This window comes from Lissotriton vulgaris, chromosome 2_1, assembly GCF_964263255.1.
Source record: "Lissotriton vulgaris chromosome 2_1, aLisVul1.2, whole genome shotgun sequence".
NCBI lineage: Eukaryota > Metazoa > Chordata > Amphibia > Caudata > Salamandridae > Lissotriton > Lissotriton vulgaris.
In genome coordinates, this window is record NC_141687.1 from 1,018,251,851 (window position 1) to 1,018,275,361 (window position 23,511).

Consider the following 23,511-nt stretch of genomic DNA (forward strand, 5'->3'; position numbering starts at 1 on the left):
AGGGGACATTTTAGGGTTCAGCGTGGGTATGTGTTTTGGTGTGCCAGGGGCAATTTTAGGGTTCAGGGCAGGTGTGGGTATTGGGATGTCAGGGGGCAATTTTAGGGTTCAGGGTGGGTATGGGTTATGGGGTGCCAGGGGGGAATTTATGGTTCAGGGTGGGTATGGGTTATGGGGTGCCGGGGGAATTTATGGTTCAGCATGGGTATGGGTTTTGGGGTGCCAGGGGTAATTTTAGGGTTTAGGGCAGGTGTGGGTTTTCAGATGTCAGGGGGCTATTTTAGGGTTCAGGGTGGGTATGGGGTGCCAGGGGACATTTTAGGGTTCAGCATGGGTATGTGTTTTGGTGTGCCAGGGATCATTTTAGGTTTCAGGGCAGGTGTGGGTTTTGGGGTGTCAGGGGGCAATTTTAGGGTTCATGGTGGGTATGGGTTATGGGGTGCCAGCGGGGAATTTATGGTTCAGGGTGGGTATGGGTTATGGGGTGCCGGGGGGAATTTATGGTTCAGCATGGGTATGGGGTTTGGGGTGCCAGGGGTAATTTTAAGGTACAGGGTAGGTGTGGGTTTTGGGGTGCCATGGGATTAATTTTAGGGTTCAGCGTGGGTATGTGTTTTATAGTGCCAGGGGTAATTTTAGGGTTTAGGGCAGGTGTGGGTTTGGGATGTCAGGGGGCTATTTTAGGGTTCATGGTGGGTATGGGTTATGGAGTGCCAGATGGGAATTTATGGTTCAGCATGGGTATGGGTTTTGGGGTGCCTGGGGTAATTTTAAGGTTCAGGGTGGGTTGGGTTTTGGGGGGCAAGGGGGAATTTATGGTTCAGCATGGGTATGGTTTCTGGGGTGCCAGGGGTAATTTAAGGTTCAGGGCGGGTATGGGTTTTGGGGCTCCAGGGGGGGTGATTTTAGGGTTCAGGGTGGTATTGGGTTTTGGGGTGCCAGGGGGTAATTTTAGGGTGTGGGTGGGTATGGGTTTTGGGGTGCCGGGGAGGGATAATTTTAGGGATAGGATGGGTATGGGTTTTGGGGTGCCAGGGGTAATTATAGATTTCGGGGCGGGTATGGGTTTTAGGGTGTGAGGGGGTTAATTTTAGGGTTCAGCGTGGGTATGTGTTTTGGTGTGCCAGGGGTAATTTTAAGACTCAGGGTGAATATGGGTTTTGGGGGGCAATGCATCAAGCTAACAAAAATGTGTGCTTTAATTGTTGTCCAGTTTCAAATGCAGAATTCACCACATTTTTTTCTCAGCTTGACCTGAGCATTAACCGATCCTGATTATCTGCCATTTTAGCTCCGCCCCATTGATTTACATTAGCCACGCCCCTTCATCTGCCATGTTAGCCCCCCCCGAAATTAAGACCTAGTTGCGCCCCTGTATGTGCGTATGCTTTGTGTGCAAAGCAGGGCTGCACTGAGCCCACTACTCAGCTCTGTACGTAAACCGCTTCTATTTATGGAGTCCTAATTTCAAGGGTGGGCGTTGACTACGTAGTACTTATATAAAGCACAACGCACTATATAAGTGTCATTGTACTATACGTGCAGCCCCTATTGGTGTCAGCCAGGTTCACCCGAGGTCTGCCTCCTAAGCAGCAGTTACTGCTCTTCCAATCCCTCTGAGAGCTCTCACAGCACGCGCCTGCCTGCCTGGCTTCCTTCGCTGCTTTTGAGACACTTCAAAATCTAACGAGCTGGCCACGGTGCTTGATTTGAGCCCTTGTTTGCAGGTATTCAGCATTGGCACTTAATTCTCTATGCCGGCACGCATGACAGTCCGCCACATGGTGGCGCTGTTTGTTTATTTTTCAGATGCGCACATGGACGAGTGTTTCATGATTCAATATACATTAAATAAACATAATAGTACCAGTCAATCTATGCCGGTTTTAAACTTTGGGTAACCTCCAATACTCCGAATTGTCACTCACAGGTGTGATTGATGGTTTTGAGTTGTTAATGGCAGCGCTGGCAGGGACGATGAATGGTACAAGCTGCGGTGACCTCTTGAGAAGGGCCCTGGCATTTACTGTTCTTTTTACGAATCAAGCACTGCATAAGGCTCTAAATCCTGCCTGGCTGTTGGTTGGTGCATCTCCAGTGACTCCTTGTGCCACCGATGTGTGCATTCCTGGTCTCGTGACTGTGTGTGGGGTCCTGCACGTCTGGTGCATGTTCGCCCCCAGGAGTTTACCCCTTTCTGTACCTGGGCGTAACATAGGTCCATGGTTGCCCACTTTCCAGGGGCCATTCAAACTAGGGACAATGTACCTCGGCGGGAGCCCCTCTCCAGGTTTGCAGAGGGCACTGCTACTTTTTAGTCTGGCATCACATCACAATGACTCTTATAAATAGCATATTGTTAACAATTCTTTAAAATATGCATAGAGTTGACTTGACACTCAATATTAGCCAAGGGCTATTTGGCGCATCTCTAGCCCTTGGAAAGTGCTTCCTTCAGAATGCGCGAGGGGCTATTTTACATTTGACAACTACAACCAATCAGCACGCCGTTACATTCAATTTTAAATCGCATATATGCAGTCAGTTCAGACTCGACTTCTTTATGCTAACACCCCCCCCCCCCCCCCACCCCACCCCCCTCCAATTTGGCAACGCTCACATTCTGGGCTGAATGTGTGCATGCAAATACGATATATGCGCTTAGTATGAGCACTCTAAAGCCAGGCCAATGCTTGTGTGTTAGTCCATTACGCCTGGGCATCCACGAGACCACACGTCACGCACACGGATGCCTCCGCCACACGCAGCACGCTGCCCTGGCCTCAGCCCGCTCGTCAGTCTAAGATACAAACGTTCATTGAGTTGTAAGCGAGGGGTTAAATATGGGGGGACTCAAAGGGATTATTTTACCGCACAGGGGCGGAACTAGAAGCTGCCTGGCAGCGCTGTGTCATGAAAGCGATCGTATTTGACTTTTTTGTGAGTCTAACCTCATGTGTCACTTCATTACCGCAGCAAGTCAACTGCGAAAAACGATCCTGGTACAGTTTTAATTAACTGTCATCTGGCTGATTATTAGAAAAAGGAGCAGTGTCTATCAAAATGTAGCGTTCAGATCATTTTTTTTTTTATGTGAGTATTCAGTTTTACAGATTTAAGGTAAAATATTCAGTAATAACGGCATATACATTGCAGTCTATTTTATATCCTGTGTGTTACCATACTTGAATACGTTTCAAACGATTAAAACAGGTACACATAAAATATTATTTTAAAAATGGTTAACAGCCGTCATGCTCACATTTCCTGTACGAAAACAACCCTGAAACAAGCAGGGTTTTCTGCAATCGGTTAGCTATCCTGTACATGTGTCCTGCTTACAGAGTGGAACAACTGACTGCCCTTCCAAATAGTGCTAACTGCCGAGAAACCCATGCTTGCTCGCAGCGCTTTAACAACGATCAAGGCGACTACATGCGAAGAGAGGGAGAGATGCAGTGAGAGAAACAGCTGGTACTGGCCTCATTGGAAGAGACCGGTGGGGGCTCTCTACCCTGTGCCCTCACTGGGCGTCCCAACCAGCAATTATTTGGCCTCGTATTCCCTCTGTACCGTGTGACCTCGTCTGCCCCATCACCATGGCATCACATACATGACACCCCTCGTGTCTATCCTCTCTGCCTGCCCTGGTACCTGGGTTCCCTGTCAATCAGTCGTGTCTGTTGTGTGGGTCTGGCTGCCCGCAGCCCAGTCTGACGCTGCACTGTCTCTTCGGTAGATGCCCCCCTGCAAGGACCCCCCCCCCCCCCGCCTGCTTCTTAAAGGCGCTCTCTACCAGCCCATGCTAAGACCCCCCTCTACGGGGCCCCTCGCTGCCCCGGCAGAGGCCACCTGTGCGCGTCATACTCACGGACTGCTCCTCACAGGCGCCCAGCCTGCTCACTGCCTTCTGCACGGACCCCCCCCCCCCTCAAGTCCCAGTCATCCTCATCACCTGCTCTCACAGGTGCTCCCCAATGCCCCTGGCCTTGCCGGGACCCTTGTGCCTCTCCGCCAACGCTATGCCTCCTCACCATATCCCAGAACAGCTCCCTCTCCCGAGAGGGGCACCTCGTTGCCTCCTGCACAGATTGCCCCCCCCCCCTCCCACCGCCTGCTCTCGCAGATGCCCCCATTGCCCTCCTGCGGAGACCTCCGTGCCCGTCACCCCATCCCATGGCTCGCTTCTGCAAGCCACCCTCACTGCAACCCAGAACAGCGCCCTCTCCCCGTTGGAGCTCCTCGTCGCCTACTGCAGAGACCCGCCTCGCCCCTTCGCTCGCTTCTTCAAGCCCCCCTCACTGTATCCCAGCACATGGCGCATGTGCCAATCACCCCCGGCTCCATCCCCTTGCACAGACTACCTAGATAGATTTACCCCAAATATACCTGGCCTTCAAAATGTAATATTAGAATGGATAACATAGAGTTTGGAAGACAGCATGTGCCTGGGACTTGTCCTCCAATAATCAGCATACAAAACCTACAACATTTTCAACACTCAGAGTTCTCCTGTGTGCTGCACAAAGTGTACCCAGGGGCCTAGGTTCAGAGGCTGTTTTTTTGGGGTGTTACATTCCCGACCCTCCCCGAAAAAAATATTTATTCGGAAATAGATAGTAGGGCACAGGTGCTTTCAGTCGGGTAATGTGAAGTGTCAGTCGGATTTCACCTGGGATTCTCACACGTACACACCAAGAAGAACCCACATACTCTCTCACCTATGCTTTGAAGTCCTTGAAAAAAGTTGATCAGTTTGAAAAATATTGCGTTTTCAGTACCTCTAACAATCCGCGCTCCTGTCTTATATCTATTGTCCCTCGAGCCCCCACCCCCCTGTCCTGCTTCTCATGTAATGTGTTTTAACAAGGTGTCCCAGACCGTTTGTTGGGAAATCTCCTCCACCACCCCCCCCCCCCCCCCCCAACAATCATCTGAGCAAGCTACCCCCTGAGTGTACCTACCTACAGAGGTGTCTGTTTTCTTGGTGCAATACAAATTATATAACTCAAAAGCATACATGGTCATCGTTCACACAAAATGCAATTAAAACAGAACAGTAGTAATAGTAATATTAATAACTACAATAATAATAATACATTTTTATATAACACTCGGCGCCGCAGTTTTAGAAACTTCTAAGTGAAGTTATTACTACAATGAATTTATAATCTTTATTGAGTGGTATTGTTATATTTACTAAAATGCTTAACCTTAAATTTAGACATCCTCGAATGGTATTATTGCTTTTAACACCCTTATCATCATCATCACCATTAAGTTTGTTGGTGCGGCTGGAGAGGCCGAGGAGATCCCGGCATGCACCACGTCCCAATGTGAGGAGGGAAAAGTCGAGGGGTCGCTCTCTCCACCGCCCACGCATGCGCGCTGAGTACCTGAAGGCAGCTGTGGCCCACTCCCGGCCGCCCACGTCTCACTCCTCCTGTCCCCTCCCTAGGTTTCTCTTTCTTCTTTTCTTCTGACCTCTCTCCTTTGGCAGTTTCGATTCATTCCCAACATCAGAACATTCGCTCCTGCTCAAGCGGGGCTTTGCTGGGTGGGTTTCTTCTATCCAAGCGATCCATTCAGGAAGGCCCGCGCCCCCCTCGAGCCGACACACCATCTACAAAGCTCTTATGTGAGGCACGAGCCAAAGAATAAATACATAGAATACAAAACGGAAAATATGCTTTACCTTGTATAAAAACGTACAAAGCGAGTAAACGCGAGAACTCTGTCCGCGCTATTGAACAGCAGGAACTACAGACCCCGCCTCTTAATAATTTTCAAGGTACTCACGAAGCCTGCAAATGAACCCAATTCCACTCAATTTAAAACAGAATATATATATATATATATATATATATATATATATATATATATATATATATATATATATATATATATATATATATAATATAATATAATATATAATATATAATATAAAAACACTTTTAAAACTAGAGGTTAAAAGCGAAAGACGGAAAAAAGAGCATTCAGAAAAGGTCGCAATTAGATGTTTTTCTGAGATAGGGGGTGGTGAACTTGAAATTGTTTCCTGTATGGATAGGATCGGTATAAAATGTGTCACTTTGTTTCCCAGAGACATTCACCAGGTTTATTTAAGTGGCGTATCACAAACAGTACAGACAAGCAAAATAAAAGAAACATTTCTCCATTGGTTTGTTAGATGTATAACTTGATAAACGTTACAAACGTAAACAAATATAAAAGAAAATCACAAGGTTAGAATTTACAAAGCAATTCAGGAGAAATATACAAGATTCTACCCCTCAATTCTTTATGAAATATAACCGGGGTGAGGGTGGGAGGGGCTAACAACTAGATCGAAAATGACGCATATCTTTTATGATATCCTGATTGACAAAAATGGAGTAAAAAGGTAAAAAATAAAATACAAAATATGTGTATTATTTTCTGACTCTACAATAACAAGTTCTGTGACGTGTGCTCGCCATCACACTTAACAAGACATACAAGAAATAAATAACGAAAGTCATACTTCCAGCAACACTAGTGCAATCCAAGGCATAACTATCTCAGACGTGGTCTAGCCTATAAAACTGAATTTCAAATGAAATACATTAAAATATACAACCCACATACGTCGCCTTTAGTGTACTAAGGGAAGCCGGCATCACAAAATGGCGGCAGAACAAGTGCTCAAATTTGTGCAGCAATGCAATGAGCATGCTGCTTCCACACTATTCAGGGATGGCACAGCCCGGTTGGCAATTGCACGAAGAGAATGTTGCATTTGGCACTTCCTTAAAAAAGGCAAACATTGTTTACTAAGAAGTAAGGAACTAAAGTCACAACTATGCCCCAACACCCTCGTCTTCCCAATTGGTCGTCTCCTGTCGCGTTGTTGTGTAGTGGTATTGGGGTGGCCATGTTCGAACTAATGTTCTGGAGGAACATTCTGAAACATGTGGGTGGGTTTTTATCAATGCCTTACAATGTCTTCTAATGCAAAAATCAACATTATTTGGGAAAATGCTTCACCCATTCACACATGCCAGTGGCCTCCTGTAATAGACAGGCTGGTGTTTTAGCTGTTGTGTCAACCAGGCCTAGAGCAGGCAGGTGCTACCGGGACACACTGTCTGCTTCTTCTTAATATAGATATAGATATATATCAAATCATGAACAATTTTTTTTTCTAGATCAGATTTGCAGAAAACGAGCCACATATTGTTGGGTGGTTATGCTGTGATGTTTTAGGCGATATGCCACTGAACCATAGGATGAGTGTCTGATATCTGATAATAATAGGGCGGAGAAATGATAACAAGCAGCCATGTGAACTAGACAGTCATTGGTGGTGGCTATAAATGGACCATTTTACAACTTTGAAGGACGAGGGGGTAACGGGTAAAATCAACTGACTTGGTAACTTACCAAGCATCGTAAATACAGTAAATTCACATTATGTACATTTTATCACAGGCTTTGTCCCAGTGTGTGTCTTAACACCCACGCTCACGTCTATTATTCTAGCATCCCGTGGCTCCCTGGCGCCATCTAGAGTTGGTTCTGATGTGTGCGCCGAATTCTAGTGCTAGAGTCGCCGGACATAGGAGTCTGTGTAGCCTTTGATGGGACACGGTAGGTTACAACAGTGTCTAAGCCTCGTGCAGGGGGGAACAATAGTAAGGTTTCACATGTCCACATTCAGTTCAGTGTTCCATCAACAGGGGGAACGGCGCGCGCTCGAAAGAGTTCAGAGAAGTGTTTTGATTTGTCGTTGGCGGGGATGTAGAGCGCCGAGTTTGGTCTGTACTGCTGTGAGAAGCACGTATGCATGAATGTTCATTGTTAATGGTCGCATCTTAGTAACCCAGCACGTCACTGCTGAGATGCTTTCCAGGAGCAAGCTTAAGACGGATGCGCGTCATGGCCTGCGTCATATTAGATTGCTGGGCCTGGCAGTGCACAGACCACTTGTAGGACGTTGGCTTGGTCTACCCACGGCTTTGATGCCAGAGAGCGCGTAATGTGATTGGTGGGTGCAGGTGAACAGGCTACTGCAGTGTATGACGTTGGGGGTTCACTGGTCGTGATACAAGGCCCGCCATTTGCTGTTGTGGAGGCTACTGGTGCAATGCAAGACTCTGGCCGGCATAGGCATGGGTGTTGAAGTCACTGACAGCCCGCTGGCTTTGTTTGGGCCCCAGCAGGGTTGAACACGCCATTGGATGTGTGCATGCCATTGGATGTGTGCATTCCATGGACATGAACGCAGATGCCACTGAAGTCTTTCTTGTCCCAGGTTTAGCTGCAGAATCTTCTCAAGTACTGCATGTCCCAGCACTGGTGTGCAAGCCACTGAAGTATGTGTCCCAGACTTAATTGCACAGGCCTGTGAAGCCCTGCTTGCCCCAAGACAGGCCTAGGTACACCTGAAGCAAGTCTACGCATGCGTATAAAAGCCATAGAAGCCCTGGATGTCCTTGGCGCAGTGTTTGTCACAGTCCCTGGGTGGCAGGCCTTCGCTTTTGAGGGGGGAGGAGGTGTCAGACAGGGGAGTGTCCGCAGGGGAGAGGCGCCTTCGTTTGGCCTGCTCGTAAATGCCAGAATCAGTCGAGTCAATGGATTTTATGGAGGAGGGGGTCTCGATCCAGCTGGAGTCGGACAGGTCCTTGGGCTTGGCGTCCTCGGGGAGCGGGGAGCGCTCCGTGCTGGCGGCAGCCAGGCTCTCATCCTCAGAGGTTGGAGGCAGGTATGGGTTGGAGGGAGGGAGGCGGCCTGCGTTGGACCAGCAGGAGAGCATGGCGGCGCTGCTGGCCTTGGGACAGTACTGTGGCGCACTCCGCGCGGCCCAGCCCGAGGGGTCGCTGTAGTATCCCAGTGGTCTGGTCCCGCAGCCCCCGGAGGACAGTGGCAGCGCCTTCACCCCCGCCGCTGCGTAGGACAGGAGTGTGGCCGCATTGCCTGCGAAGTCGGAGGCCGCGGCTGCTGCGTCGTAGGCAGAGGCACTGAAGTCTAGGCGGTTGTTGGTGGGGGTGACAAACCAGCGCTGAGGGGAGGGCGCCGTCGGGTCTTCTCCCTGGCCCTGTGGCGACAGCAGCCCAGTGGCATGGGGGACGCTGCGGTCTGGCGCCGAGGGGTGGTGAAACCGGGATTTGGCGTAGTTACTGACAAACTGGTCCTGGAGGAATGAGCCAGCCATGGCGTATCGGGCCCCGGGCACGATCTGTGAGCGTGGTGAGTCACTTGGTGATGGAGTCAGACGGTCCATGTCACAGCCTGTGTAAATCCTGCCAAGGAACAAGAGAGTGTGTCAGACATTTCTCTTAAAAACACAAGTGTCTGCAATTACAATGGAGTGCACAGCATAGCATAGGGAATCACAGCTGCACAACATGCCCTCTCCTACGGCCTCCATCTACCCTCTCCTCTCCCATCCTTCCCAATTCATCTCTCCTGCTCCCCGTCTTCCTTCCTCTGGCATCTCCTGTTTTCCCATCCTGGCCTGCCTTCACTCTCTTTCTCTCTCTTTTCTGACTGGTAGATACTTCTGTGTACTTTGTTCCCGCTCTGCTTCATCGCTTCACCTTCTCCCCTCTTTATCATCATATGCTCCTACTTCCACCACCTTCCTCTCCCTTCCCCCTTACTTACCTTCCTCACTTCTGCTCCCTACTTCCTTCCTTCCAGCCTGTGTTCACCACACTGTTGCCTCCAACTCGTCTTCCATCCTTTCCTCCCTCCTTCCCTCCAACCCTCCAACCCTCTCCCTTCTACTTCTTGTTGACTCAAGGTTTTTAGGTCGAGCCTGTGTAGCGCATGAGCTGCTCTGAGAGGCATGTTGAATTCAGGTAGGAACTTGAAGCTCCGCCCACTCTCTACCCATATTTTCTATTGGCTTGTGTCATTGTCCACTGTAAACTGTGGCTGTTCATTAGTCAATAGGTTTAGTAAACCCTCCTTAATACCGCCATGTCTAATTTTGTAACCTCCCATGGCTAAAACCTCCGGTAAATGTAAATGTACATGTATTTATATAGCGCAAATCGCCCACATCGCAGGCATCTATGCGCTTGCTTAGGGAACCCGTCCTGGTATTCCCCTGTGAGATACCCCGGCAGGGTATCCACAAGGTGAAAGCCAGGCATCCCGCCGCGAGGGGCCGTTGTGGAGATTAAGCAAGCTATTGCCCAGAGTCGCAGAGTGTGAACCCGTGAGTCGAGTAGGCACCGGAGTGAGAATTATCGAGTCTGTGGAATTGAGCCCAACCCCCGTCGGGGCGGGGAATTGGTAAGTGTGTTGATACTTGGTAGGCTTTAATTACTGCCTCCATGCACTATTTTTTCAAATAGCTTTGTCCTGCCTGCTATTGGGACAAGCTCTCTCCTAAGGGTTTTAAAAAATATTTATAGCACGGCGCCGAATGCATTTGCAATGTAATAGGTCTCACATTTGCAAGAGTTTAAGTTATTGGCATTGTAAATAATAATGTTTTAAAAACAACACATACATAAAAAAACATTTTAATTTACAATGCCAATAGCTCAAACTCTCTTAAATGCGAGACCTATTGCATTACAAATTCTTGTTGTGAAAGTGCATTCGCTGCTTTGTTGCTATGTAAAGCACATCTATACCCCTGACTCCCTATGCACTATATACAACTGTAAAATAAATAAACAACACAGGACATGGAAGCATTCATAGGTGTGCATAAGGGACATGATTTAGAATTGGCAATCAAAGGCGGGCACACAATAAATCACGGGATGACAGCAGCAACAGGGCTGCCCCATGAACTCATAGGCTGCCAGCTATCTATGCACTCAGCACATTGAGTGTTAACAATCAACGGTATACACACAAGACCACATCAGCTGTCTGCAGGCATAGTTATGCTCATGTTCAAGTTCAAATGTTATTGTTTGATTAATTAAAATCATTACAAACCCCACCTGGAGAAAAGAATACAAATCTACATAGGCGAATAGCGTTATCGTGCAATTAAAGAATGGATACACATCACTGTTTTTTGTTATAAAAAATACATAGCTATAAAATTAAATTATTAAAAAACTCGCTCTGACGATTTTTAAACTCGAATAGCAGATTTAACAAAATGTGAGCCCCTGAAAGAGGGTGTTGGGTGATTTTACACAAATTTATATTTGATCTACGTCGGCTTGCAGTAGGAGGCTATTAACTGATTTCATGAATTTAACTCCTCGGCATGCCAGGATGTACGACGAGTTATGTTTATGCATTTGGCACAGGATGTGTGATCAGAAATCATACATGGTCACACAAGAGAGTCATCAGTCACAAGCATGCACCGTAGAGAGGATTTCTTGGGTGCATACACTGTCTAGAATGTAATAACTCACATAAGTCACAAGTGTGCACAGAATGACACATACTAGGCTAAACGATGTTCAGACCCAGCTGTCTACATTTGCTGGTCTTTGGGCCTAGCACAGTGATGCCATTCACAGACGGGCACACAATACAGTGCCATCATTTACAACACATCTGAATAAAAGAGGAAATAATTGATTCATTCCAAAGATAGTGAGTTAGTTATCAAAGCAGTACACCCAACACAACTCCCATTGAAAACAACCACACTGCTGCACACAAGAGCATAGTGTCAGCAGTAATATAATACTTGCGCCACAATATTTATGTTAGACGATGTTCTGACAATGAAATTCTGGTACCACATCTCTCCTGCTCTTTTTATAACCATGGAAAGCACCAGGTCTTCGAAGGGTAAGACACAGTTGTTCCCACCCGCAAAAACCTTTGACCAATGACACATCCGCTAAAGTCAATCTTCATCAGAGAGTCCACCATATTGAGGGCAGATGTTCGGATGTACAGTTTTTCCTATTTCAGTTGACCAGGTAAGCCTGGCATTTTGGAACAGGAAAGAGGAGAAATTACCCTATTAGTCACCCAAGCAGTGGGAGAAAGCCACCGTGGCATCAGGGCCATTACGTTGCTTTTGTTTTCCAATAAAAAATTCAACGTCTGACAGTTTCTTTGAAAGACAACTAAAAAGTTGTCACGTGGGTTCATTAATCATGGAGTTTTTTTCTGCAAAGCTTCAGGGCCTTCGGTGGAGTTTCCACAGAAGCAGCTCCAATGAAAGTAGAGAGATTCCCACCTGCCTTGTTGGAATTTCTAAGCGTGGCGGGTGGTCTTCCACCAGTGCAGTGGAGGCTGTATACTCTACTAACCTGGTAAACTGGCAGACCACCCTCCAAATTGAAAATGATTCCCAAAGTGTCTACAGACTCAAAGGTGCACACAAGAAAATACATTATCTCACAGGTTTTCACACAAGATAGAACAAGGTTTCAGTTAGCTGCCAAATGGCATACACAGTACAAAGTACTGGTGAGTGTGTCTTCAGGTATACAATCACAAGAAGGAAGTGATGAGAGACAACACGCACACCGGGCACCCAGAAAAGAAATATTTCAGAGAAATTCACATGAATACCACATATCCGACATCAACACAGAAAATATTGAGTCGTGGTGAAATATATCACATATGCGTATATATGTCTAAATAGTTTGTTGCGTAAAAAGGACTTGCAGGAGAATCACCCTACTAGCTTATAGGCAGGGCCATTGGAGCTATGCAACTGTGCGGGTGTGGTGATTTTCGTAAAATTATAAATTTTCCACATCATCTATCATCTGCCGAATATGCATTCTTACAAAAAAAATGTTTCTTGCTCAAACGGTTCAAAAGGTACTACAAAAAGCAGCACCATGTGTTGGTGCCTGTGGAAGGTGCCTTTCAAAGCTGGACCTGTCACTATTCTGTAGCTTTTTGCTATATTTTGTTGTTAAACTGGTACTAATGAGGTGCAACCAATGCCCAGATAGTGCTACCAAGTTTAAAAATGCTGAAGTAATGAAGTAATACTATTATAAAATGTGTTGCATTATGCCACATAACTTTACTTTTTCTGCCACATAGTTTACTCAACCCTGCCTCATTAATTTTGCCTGCTGCTGCCACATAATTCCAGTGGCCCTGCATACAGACATACACAACAAGCGAGTGGGGAGAGAAATCGAAAGGAAGGACCTACACAACGGACGGAGATGCGGCGAGGCTTGAATGTCGGTATGGTCTATATAAGAAATTCTCGAACTCTTTGGTACTTAACTCTCACGTCGTAAAATTAAGTCCTCTATCATAATAATTAAAGTTTTTTCTGTACAAATCAACATAAGCGGATGTTTTGAGAAATGCATCTCGAGAAGGACAAAGCCATGAAGAAGTCTTGTGAAAAGAGATGAAACGCGTTGGCTACACTGATGTGAAATTTTCTTGTATACCACCAATAGAGAATTTTGAACAAACAACATATCCGAAACAACTTTAATGGATATGAGAAATCCTGAAGTAAACTTCGTTAATTGAATCAGATTCAGAACCAGAACAGTACTTTGCTAATTGTTGTTGGAAAAGAACAGACTATTTTTGAGAATATTAGCACATAGTGGGTGCTTATCTTTTTTTATATATAAGTGTGTGGATTGTTTCTAAGTATGGGGACCCAGGAGGCTGTCTTCCCCTGATCTGAGCACAACTTTCTTAGACTTAACCCTACACCTTGATGGGTGCGGTATTGAGAGTCTAGGCCTCTTTCTTGTAAATACCCACAAAGAGATTGAAGGGCAAAACACACAAGATTGTGTGTATGCCGCACATAGATATGATGGGGCTTCCATCTATCACGAGCAAATATCTAAATTCCTAAACCAAACACTATAGTAAGTAAACTCATGCAAAAGGGTAAACAAGCACACAAGAGAAACACAGTGTGTGACATCACACTTGTGACCTATATTATACTCATAAAGAGAAATGGAGAGGAGACATCAAAATCGTTCATCGAAACATAAAAAGAGATTTCTCATAAGTTTATATTGACAAAAGTACACAGCTAATATGGCTGATATTGCACGCATATGACCAAACCAAAATTCATACGTAGTGGAGATTCTACCTGGTACGACTAAAACATTTTAAATCTCTTACAGAGGCCAATGTTATTACTAAATATTTTTAGCTATCGCTTCTCTGGGTGATAACAATTGTTGACCACTCACTTAGAGTAGGGATTGGGTTCAATCTTCTAGCGTGCTCCCTTTTTAGGTCTCATGCAAGCAAAGACGTTTTGTATTTCAAAGTAATATACTACACACATATACTACTGATAACATAGGAATCCAGAAACACATGTGTTTAGAGATAAGCTGTAATGATACAGCATTAGCTCATTAATACTTTGAACTTTGTACTGAGTGAAAAACATTGCACTACATCTCCCAAAATGCAAAGAGATAATGGTGCTGAGACGTGTGAGCAGTGTGCTTCTACCTCCTTTCACACATATACTGTGTATGGAGCCAGCCTTTTCAGCCATTGTCTCCATTGGATCAGTGCCCATCAGAAAACATCGTAAGCTGCTTGACACAGGTTAAAATAACAATAAAATAACAATAACAATACACATTGAATATTGACCAGCAATATTGCTAAGAACAGACAGAAAAACAGTAAGACATACAATTTGTGCAATAGGACGCCCTAGTACAGTGTGATTCGTGGCTCAAACACCATTGTTGACACAGTAATATTTCAATGTGCATAACATCGGTGCTTTAAAAGAATATTAGAACACACACCTTGTATTGCACAAATTGTATGTCTTACTGTTTTTCTGTCTGTTCTTAGCAATATTGCTGGTCAATATTCAGTGTGTATTGTTATTGTTATTTTATTGTTATTTTAACCTGTGTCAAGCAGCTTACAATGTTTTCTGCTTTTTTAACTTTACTGTATACAATAAATGTTGCCAGTTTTTTACTCTAGATTTACTTGTTATAGTTATTGCTTTTTTCTTATTTATGGTGTTTATGTACATGACCTTGCTCAAGGGAATTGCTCTTTTATATTGGTTGGTGAACCCCATTTCCCTTGACTTTAGTTAAGGGGTACCTCTCCTATCTTTACCTCAGTGCTCATCAGCCATTTGCTTGAGACATTGTCAAGCACATCTTGGAGCAGCCAACATGAGAATTTTAGTCTCACTGTTTTAATTGGCTCTATGGGTGTATTTTTCCATTTCCATTAAGATTCAGAAGGGATTGTTTTTCATGTGTAATGTTCTGTCAATCATGACACATTCAATATTTTATCTTACTTTCATGCTGTTCACAAAGCAATCATTTTTCCATTACTGCATAAGGGTTTTTAGATTTTTTTTTTCAAGACAAAAGTGAGTCTGACAGTCAGATGGCCTAATATTGGCTTGTCACGCTGCAGCAATGCAAGGATTGCTCTCAAGTACTGACAAAAATAATTTAAAAAGCAATGTAGCATATAAAATAATGGCTTCTTGACAGCATAAAATATTGAATGCATTTGATTCCTTTTGACAGTGTTAAGATGGCTGCTCAGGAAATTTACTCACATAGTTGGTGAGGGTGCCTGCCGGCTCCTCTCGCCTGTCGCGTGGATTCCATTCCTCTATTGTTTGGCCTCCTATCAGTATGTGTGATCCTGCCACTGGGATGATGCTTCCCAGTGTCTGACTAACACTGACAAAGACGCTAGGTTTGGCATATAAATCACAATGTGAGGCAGACATATTGGCTTTGCTAATGATAATGTGTTTACATGATTTGATTGCAGTTTAATAAATAATCTTCATTTTGAACCACCAATACAGACCTCAGTAGCATGGATTGATGTAAATAATCTTGCAAAAAGTTTGTTATAAAAATAGATGGATCCTGTAATATGTAAACTACTGGAAAACTCTGAGGGATTATTGCGAACTATATCAGAGACAAAAAGAATCACATAAGCTAGGACTAAACGTGACTCTAAAGTGATCTCTGCCGGCCAAAGTTCACTGTGCTGTAACAAACTCCCTGTTAATAAATCCCCTATCAATAACTGACCAATGTGTCACACTGTGTGAGGTCACGCGGAGGTCTGTAGAGGTCATATGCTCTTTCCACTGTTCTTTCATGAACTTCCAAGTTCCCTCTATCTCCAGGGTTATGGGTAGTTTATATACTATGTTGCATAAGCGGAAAATATCTGTGGTCTTTTGTGTAGAATCCAACATAAGCATATGACAAACGAGGCACAGATAGAGGCTTCCAGATATGGAAGATTAAATAAACAAATCTCAAAGAATACCATCCTTGAACAGGGTTATTTATTGGCATCTTCCCTCTTTTGTTTATTCCTTGCAGATGCCTGCCTTGGTTGCCTCAACAAACTTTTATTCTTATTTGATTAAACACCTTAGGGATGACAATGAAAGATTTGTGCCCCTGCAAATTGTGCTTTCAAAAACGTAGGGGCCCGATTACGATTGCGGAAGGACCACCATGGCCAGCCATGCAGTGGCGGTCCTTCCGCCATCGGACCGCGACTTTCCCCCCGCCACATCACGATGGTGGGGGCAATCGCTTTCTGACCACAGCGGACGCAAAGACCATCTGCCACGGAACCGCCACAGGCAATTGTTCCGATTGCCTGGTGGAGCGTTGCCCCCTTGTGTTGGGGGAGGTGTGGGGGCACTGGGGGGTACCCATGGTACCCCCCCACATTTCACTGCACCAAGTGTGGCAGGCACCGTGTGGTACCTGCCACATAGTGCAGTGAAAGGCACAACATGCTATTTTAACATCGCAGTGGGTGCTGCTATCAGCGGCACCCACCGCAATGTTAAAATGCAAAATGTGACTACCATGGTGGCAGTCGCATCCTAATTGGGTGTTCGGGACAGCCGCATGTATTGCGGACGGTCCTGGTTACCACCACGATGGCGGACGGACTATCGTAATTGGCCTCTTAGATTTGAAACAGAGGAAACAATTATTTTAGTATGAAAGAAGAAGATGATATTTCCTCTTGGTGGCTAGGTGGAAACAAGTTGGATGTGGTTGACCATTATCAGTATCCAAGGATAATGTTCATAAGATTACTACATTGATTTCCATTTTGAACAAAAATGAAAACTAGGGCTCGGATGATTCTGGCAGGGCTCGAAAGAATAAATTCCCAGTACAGTGGTTATTCACTTCTTCTACTAACAAAAGCACTTAAAGGGAAGAACCAGCAGTGCTCTAAGTCAGCAAATTCTTGATCTTGGACGGTTAGTGGATCTTTCCCCATTGCAGGGGGAATTCTTCAAATGTCTTTCGGCTTGCCCAGTTTGCCAATGTTGTATGTCTATAAATGAGCTAGGTTGCAGTAAATATATGGCTAATTGAAGGGGTATCATTTTTTTTAGCAGGATCATGTAACCCCAACTGCACCAAATTGTTAATTAAGTGTCAGTCAGAATGTTGTGCAACATTTCCAACTGGGCTGCTTGTGGCTCTAAATTTCAGCATTACTGGATTGTTGATTCTACTGCCTTTTTCAGAAAATATCACTCTGTTGGCAAGAACGTTAGTTTTGAGGAAAGAGCTAGTAATCAAGTGAATTTACTGGCACTGCGTATTGTGAAGTCCACAGACATTCCAAGTCATTAACGTTAACTTTCTATAATGTTTCGGAATATTGGCCATATCACTTTCTGCTGACCTACTAATTGCAGATATTTTTAAAAACCTACATCGCCATGTACAATTACAACTGCAACTCTGCCGCTGGACGGTATTTTCTGTTTGAGCACCCCCTCCCTCCTCCCACTCCACTGTACCCTTTATAGTGGAGCCAATCCCCAAAAACATGGTGCAATCCTTTCTCCGCATCCAACCCCTTCCCAAATGAAAAAAGAGAAACTAACTTAACGGTGTGGTACACACTAGAGGGCGGGAGCTTCCTAGCCAGATACCCCTGTAATAAAATACTAGGGGGACGCCAAAAATGCAATTTCTAATGCACAACAGAACCACTAGCTAATAATAATAATCAATATCATTGAGAAACATTTGCGTGAGTAATTGACATCTGTCGGAAAACTAATAAACAGTAGCTTTAGCCTGGTTTTTGACCTATACTGGTACATACATAATTAACAATAGACACCACAATCTCGACTCACGTCCCTTTATATCAACGTGTGCGTCCACCAGCGCTCACCACCTCCGCCGATAGTGCACCAATGTCTACAGATATCAGCCAATCACTCGCTCCCAGTTCGTTTGTAGCCGGCTCAATGTGCATACTAACGCTCAGATAGCACAAGTGTCCAGCATGTGTCTTGGAGCGTCAGGATTTTCTCAGGTCACCGATTTCAGGCCAGTGCTTGCTTCATTTATGAGGGCAAGCTTATCACTCCACGTCTGATGTGGTGGCTTGGCCTTCCGGCGGCTCCCTTGGAGATCTCCATCTTGCGCTCTGCGAACCTTTTTGCTGAAGATATTTCCGAATGTCCTTAGGTTCATTGAAGATTTTTGATTTCCCATCTACCATGATTTTAAATCTGCCAGGATACAGCATAGCATATTTGATGTTTAGATCCCGTAACTTCTTTTTTGCCTGGTGAAATTTCTTTTGCGCTTCTTGAACTGTTGGCGTGAAGTTCGGATACAGCGAGACCTCCATTACCTCATATTTTAGTGCTCCCAGCTCGAGAGCTTTCCTCAGGGCCACATCACGATCTCTGTAATTAAGTAGCTTAGCTATAATAAGTCTCTGGCAAGCACCCGGCGGCGGAGCCAAAGACCTATGTGCTCTTTCCACTATGAAGACGTCTGAGAAATGTTGTTTGCCCATCAGGGTGATCAGCAACTGTCCCACATAGCACTCCATGGGGCCTGGATTTGTTGTTTCTGCTATGCCCATCAAGCGTATGTTGCATCTACGGGATCTCGCTTCTAAGTCTTTTGCTTTTGCCATTAGCGCCGTCAGTTGTTTATCCATCTTGGTCTGTTTGGTTTCTATTTGATTACGAGCATCTTCAGTTTCAGATATTCGGCGTTCGGCCATATATATTCTCTCCGTATGGTGGTTCATGCGCTCAGACATACGGTCCATCCTATATGTTAGAGAGTCAATCTTTCCTTCAATATTCATAAGAGCAGCCTGGAAAGATGAAAACATGGCATGCACGTCCCCGCTAGTGACATTAGTGGTGGGTACCGGTGCCTGCGACAATGTCTGCTGATCGTCCGAGGTGGCCTCCGTAGTCTTTTTTGTCTGTTCGAAAGTGATCATTGGCTGGTTCCTGTCCGGTTTGCCCATGTTTGATTTTCGCATATTTGTGTACTCAATGCGCACTATGGATCCTCTGCTTTGACCCTGGCCACCTTGTCACAAGCACTTCCGGTCTAAGCTAAAGCCTCACCGATCAATGATTGTTTTTTATTCCTCGACCACCTTCACCCCATGCTCTTCTTGTCTGGCGACCCACATAGGCATCTTACTCAGCTATGAGGACCTCTCCCTCACAGTCGCCAGCAGTACAAAGCCGACAGGGCAGGGGCAGTCCCACTCAAGTGCAAGGTCTCCTGCCACACGCTGTGTATTTCAGAAATGTCCCAGTTGGTCCTTGTGTGGAACACCTGACTTCAAGTACCCAGTTGTAGCCTGGTTTGTAAGTTGGCTTCTATGGTGAAGTATATAATGCCCGACTCGCCTGGGTAGCAGCGACAACTGTTTAGGCTCACCTCAATTCTGGAATGCAGCGCACCTCCAGCCAATAGCTATCTGTCTTCTATTACACGTTTGGGGTGAGAGAGAAGCAGGCCATGTGGGAAATGCTGCAAACAGGCACGACCCACCCAGCCTTTAATAGTCTAAGCCCCTTAGCCGTCTTCGCACAACTATCTGATGGGTGCAATTTGTCCCTCTGAGCAGCAGTACCTGAGCTCCAAGCCTCACCCTGTATTGACGCTGCCAGCAAACCACAGTCCACTACGAGGCCGCAGTGCAATGGCAGTGGCCATCTGCAGCGGCTCCTCACCGCCAGTCTTGTTCTCCCTTTGCCACCAGCAGCACACGCTCCTCTCACCGGGGGGCCGTGCAGTCACCACCGCCGCCAGAAGCCCCAGATCTCAGGCGAACTCACTCTCACCCGGGCTCCTCTGCTGGTTGGGCTCACCGGCGACGTGCACCGCGTCTCAGTGCAGCTTCCCACTTCAGGCCGAGGTCGCAGTTTTGGTTTCTAGGCCACAGGCCGCCATGACAGCTCACATCCGTTTTGGGCAGCCGGAGTGTTTTAAGGCCCCAGGGCGGTATATTAGCGAAACCCGGAGGCGTTCCTCATGTAGGCTGGCTCGGCGCTAGGTTCCAGGGCTCCGGGTGCGCATATATTCCAGCGATTGTTGTGGCGTCCGAGAGGAGCTCACTCACAATGCGGCCATCTCTCAGCTTGGTTAGCTCCGCCGCCCACATATGTAAGCTTACTCTTACATACATTGCTATTCACATTAAAGTCTACAGGGATATTACATTTCCTATGCCCTGAAAGCCAGTATAAAAGAGCAAAATATCTACTTAATATGGATGATTTCATAGATACAATTCATGTTCTTATTGCGAAAGATCACATCCATTAGCACCACAGTGGTTATAGAAAATGTGGTCTAGATGAACCTAGCTAAATTCCTTACAGTATGAAAAGTGTATAGCATACTCTCTAATGGTTCAAAATAATGCTGCCAGAGAGTGTTCTACATAATATCCCTTTTCTGAATAATTTAGATGTGGCCCAAAATGTGGCCCTCACTTGCCACAAAATTCTAGTGGTGTTGACATACATTTCACAGGGACTGTGATGTTTTTTTCCCAGTTTTCAAAGGTCCCTTTGAACGTTTGGTTTTCTACCACTGACATTGATGTATTAAAAATACTGTAACATGTATTATATTCATATTACATGTAGTATTTGTTACATGTAGTTCACCACAAAATATTATCAAATCCCTAAGTCACAACGTTAAGAAGATACCTGGGAATTATACATAATAATAGTTTCATCTAGTAAACATTTAAATTTCTCCATGGACATTTCCAAATAGATGATTTTATTTATTGTACTTATTATGTAGACCATAGTCCTAACAATAGAAGAGCACATAAAAGACATAAAATGATAGGAAAAATATATATATAATTCATTGATTTTAAAGAAGAAAAATAGGTAACCCGGGCCTATTGCAACATCGAGAGATTTCATTTCTTCCAGTAAAACAATAGTTTGAGGAAGTTGCTGGACATCATTGTTTAAATGCAGTGGACATAGTTAAAGTTGACAGATTTGTAAAAGCAAAGAACACTTTAACAACAAATTAACTGAGTGTAATTTACAATTCACTTAACTTGAACATTTGACCCCACTACCCTGAACAAAAGCCATTAAATCATTTTGAGATCAGCCCAGAAGAATTTCGATCCTTTACTTTAAAATATCATTTCACCTTGAGGCACAGTAAAACTACACCATATATATGTTTTTTGATTTGGTGATCCTAGATATACTTTAGTCAAGCACTGATGAGAGCTTAGGTCTTTGGCTCCGCCGCCGGGTGCTCGCCCGAGACTTATTATAGCTAAGCTTCTTAATTACAGAGATCGTGATGTGGCCCTTAGGAAAGCTCGCGAGCTGGGAGCACTGAAATACGAGGTAATGGAGGTCTCGCTGTATCCGGACTTCACGCCAATAGTTCAAGAAGCGCAAAAGAAATTTGACCTGGCAAAAAAGAAGTTACGGGATCTAAACATCAAATATGCTATGCTGTATCCTGCCAGAATCAAAATCATGGAAGATGGGAAATCAAAAATCTTCAATGAACCTAAGGACATTCTGAAATATCTTCAGCAAAAAGGTTCGCAGAGCGCAATATGGAGATCTCCAAGGGAGTGGCCGGAAGGCCAAGCCACCACATCAGACTTGGAGTGATAAGCTTGCCCTCATAAATGAAGCTAGCACTGGCCTGAAATCGGTGACCTGAGAAAATCCTAAAGCTCCAAGACACATGCTGGACACTTGTGCTATCTGAATGTTAGTATACACATTGAGCCGGCTACAAACGAACTGGGAGCGAGTAATTGGCTGATATCTGTAGACATTGGTGCACTATCGGCGGAGGTGGTGAGCGCTGGTGGACGCACACGTTGATATAAAGGGACGTGAGTCGAGATTGTGGTGTCTATTGTTAATTGTGTATGCACCAGTATAGGTCAAAAACCAGGCTAAAGCTACTGTTTATTAGTTTTACGACAGATGTCAATTACTCACGCAAATGTTGCTCAATGATATTGATTATTATTATTAGCTAGTGGTTCTGTTGTGCATTAGAAATTGCATTTTTGGCGTCCCTCTTGTATTTTATTGCAGGGGTATGTGGCTGGGAAGCTCCCGCCCTCTAGTGTGTACCACACCGTTAAGTTAGTTTCTCTTTTTTCATTTGGGAAGGGGGTGGATGCGGAGAAGGGATTGCTCCATGTTTTTTTGGGATTGGCTCCACTATAAAGGGTACAGTGGAGTGGGAGGAGGGAGGGGGTGCTCAAACAGAAAATACCGTCCAGTGGCAGAGTTGCAGTTGTAATTGTACATGGCGATGTAGGTTTTTAAAAATATCTGCAATTAGTAGGTCAGCAGAAAGTGATATGGCCAATTTTCCGAAACATTATATAAAGTTAACGTTAATGACTTGGAATGTCTGTGGACTTCACAATCCACAGAAAATACGGAAAGTCTTTGCTTACCTAGACAGCCATAAGGTAGATGTAGCCTGCCTACAGGAAACACATTTGTCAGCTGTCCGGGAACTTAGGATAGGAGCTAGATGGGACACATACAAATTGGCATCCTCCTCTTCCTCCTACGCCAGAGGGGTAATGCTATTGGTCAAGGGGACTATCTCATTCACTCTCCTTAACTCTATCAAAGACGATCAGGGTCGGTACGTAATAGTACAGTGAAGCTTTGGAGGCAAGGCTCTCACAATTGTCACTGTATACGGCCCCAATAATGATGATCCAAATTTTTATACACGGATCTGGGCAAGACTAGGTGAACTACAACCTGCAGCCATTATATGGGTTGGAGATTTCAACACGTGTTTGGATCCTGCGCTAGATAGATCTACCAGTAACAATAGATACAGTAAACAGTCAGCTAAGGTCCTCAGGGAGGGAATGGAGGAATGGGATATGGTGGATATATGGAGACTACGACATCCAGATCGAAAGGAAGGAACTTGTCTGTCTTTAATGCATCATACATGGTCAAGAATAGACTATTAGCTCCTAGCGCAGGATGTATGCACGTGGACCACTGCAGTTGACCATTTACCCAAAACATTGTCAGATCACGCCCCAGTACTCCTCACATTAGCTATCCCCACTTACACTCCAAGACAGTTTACATGACGACTACAGCAGAATGCTCTAAAGGACCAGGTATTCCGCAGCGAGTTGCATCAGGCGATTGTGGACTACTTCCGGTTTGGTCAGTAGTGCAAAAACATTATGGCAGGCCTTTAAGGTAAGTATTAGGGGCATTAGTAAACTTGT

The 23,511-nt window shown here is 45.1% G+C and overlaps 1 protein-coding gene across 1 annotated transcript in view; it reads right to left on the minus strand.

Annotated features, from left to right (window-relative positions):
- Nucleotides 1–8,434: 8,434 nt before the first annotated feature.
- Nucleotides 8,435–23,511, minus strand: part of TBR1 (T-box brain transcription factor 1) — a 71,108-nt gene continuing 56,031 nt past the window's right edge. The window contains exon 6 of the mRNA XM_086958766.1: nucleotides 8,435–9,281. Coding sequence (XP_086814892.1) covers nucleotides 8,435–9,281 — 847 coding nt within the window. The remainder of the gene's footprint in view (nucleotides 9,282–23,511) is intronic.